The 656-nt window shown below is 37.8% G+C and overlaps 1 protein-coding gene across 1 annotated transcript; it reads right to left on the bottom strand.

Annotated features, from left to right (window-relative positions):
* On the bottom strand, positions 1-656 carry NEPG_02660 (uncharacterized protein; the record flags this gene model as incomplete). Its single annotated transcript, XM_013205033.1, has 1 exon — positions 1-656. A coding segment is annotated over one exon (656 nt), but the record flags the coding sequence as incomplete, so codon positions are not given.

Here is a 656-nt window from a genome sequence, read left to right as displayed (position 1 = left end):
ACTATCACGCGCAATTGTCATATTCTCGATTTCTTTAAGCACTTCTTCTATGCTTCCAGTTATATCTGACACAACATATAGCATGTTTAACAAGCCGGTTGCCAATTGATTCTTTCCTTCTCTGGTATACACAATCTTATCATTCTTTGAGCTTGCTATTACTCTGCACCAATCCTGCTGCATCTCACGGCTAGTACTCTCTGTTGGCACTGGATATTTCTCAAAAAATTGTTTTAGTGGCTCTGTTTCTTTTTTTGTTGGCAGATGGTCTGTGGTGTACCTTTTCGTTTCTGAGTCATACATTAAACAGCACACCAGTCCCAATATAGTTACTTCCACTTGATTAATGTACATTTGGGCATCATCATCTATTTCTCTGCCATTTTCTCTATCATATGCCTTTACTCGAGTATATGTTGGTAGCTCTACTGAATCAATAAAAGGGCAATTTCTATACCTGTCTATTGTTTCCTTAAGATTACAAATAGCCGCTGTATGGTTTTTTAACCCCCAAAGTGCATTTCTTCTTATAAAATATTTTCCAAGCACTTCATCGCGCATTGCCATGTTTTCTAGTGTAAATTTAATACCCCCTATCTGCTCAGTCAAGAGAGTGTACACGGCCCTTATAAACTCAATGTACTTGTCTGGTGTAT

The sequence above is a fragment of the Nematocida parisii genome (genome assembly GCF_000250985.1).
Source record: "Nematocida parisii ERTm1 unplaced genomic scaffold supercont1.40, whole genome shotgun sequence".
NCBI lineage: Eukaryota > Fungi > Microsporidia > Nematocida > Nematocida parisii.
Note: the sequence above shows the minus strand (reverse complement) of the source record. Positions and strands in the feature narration are given on the sequence as shown.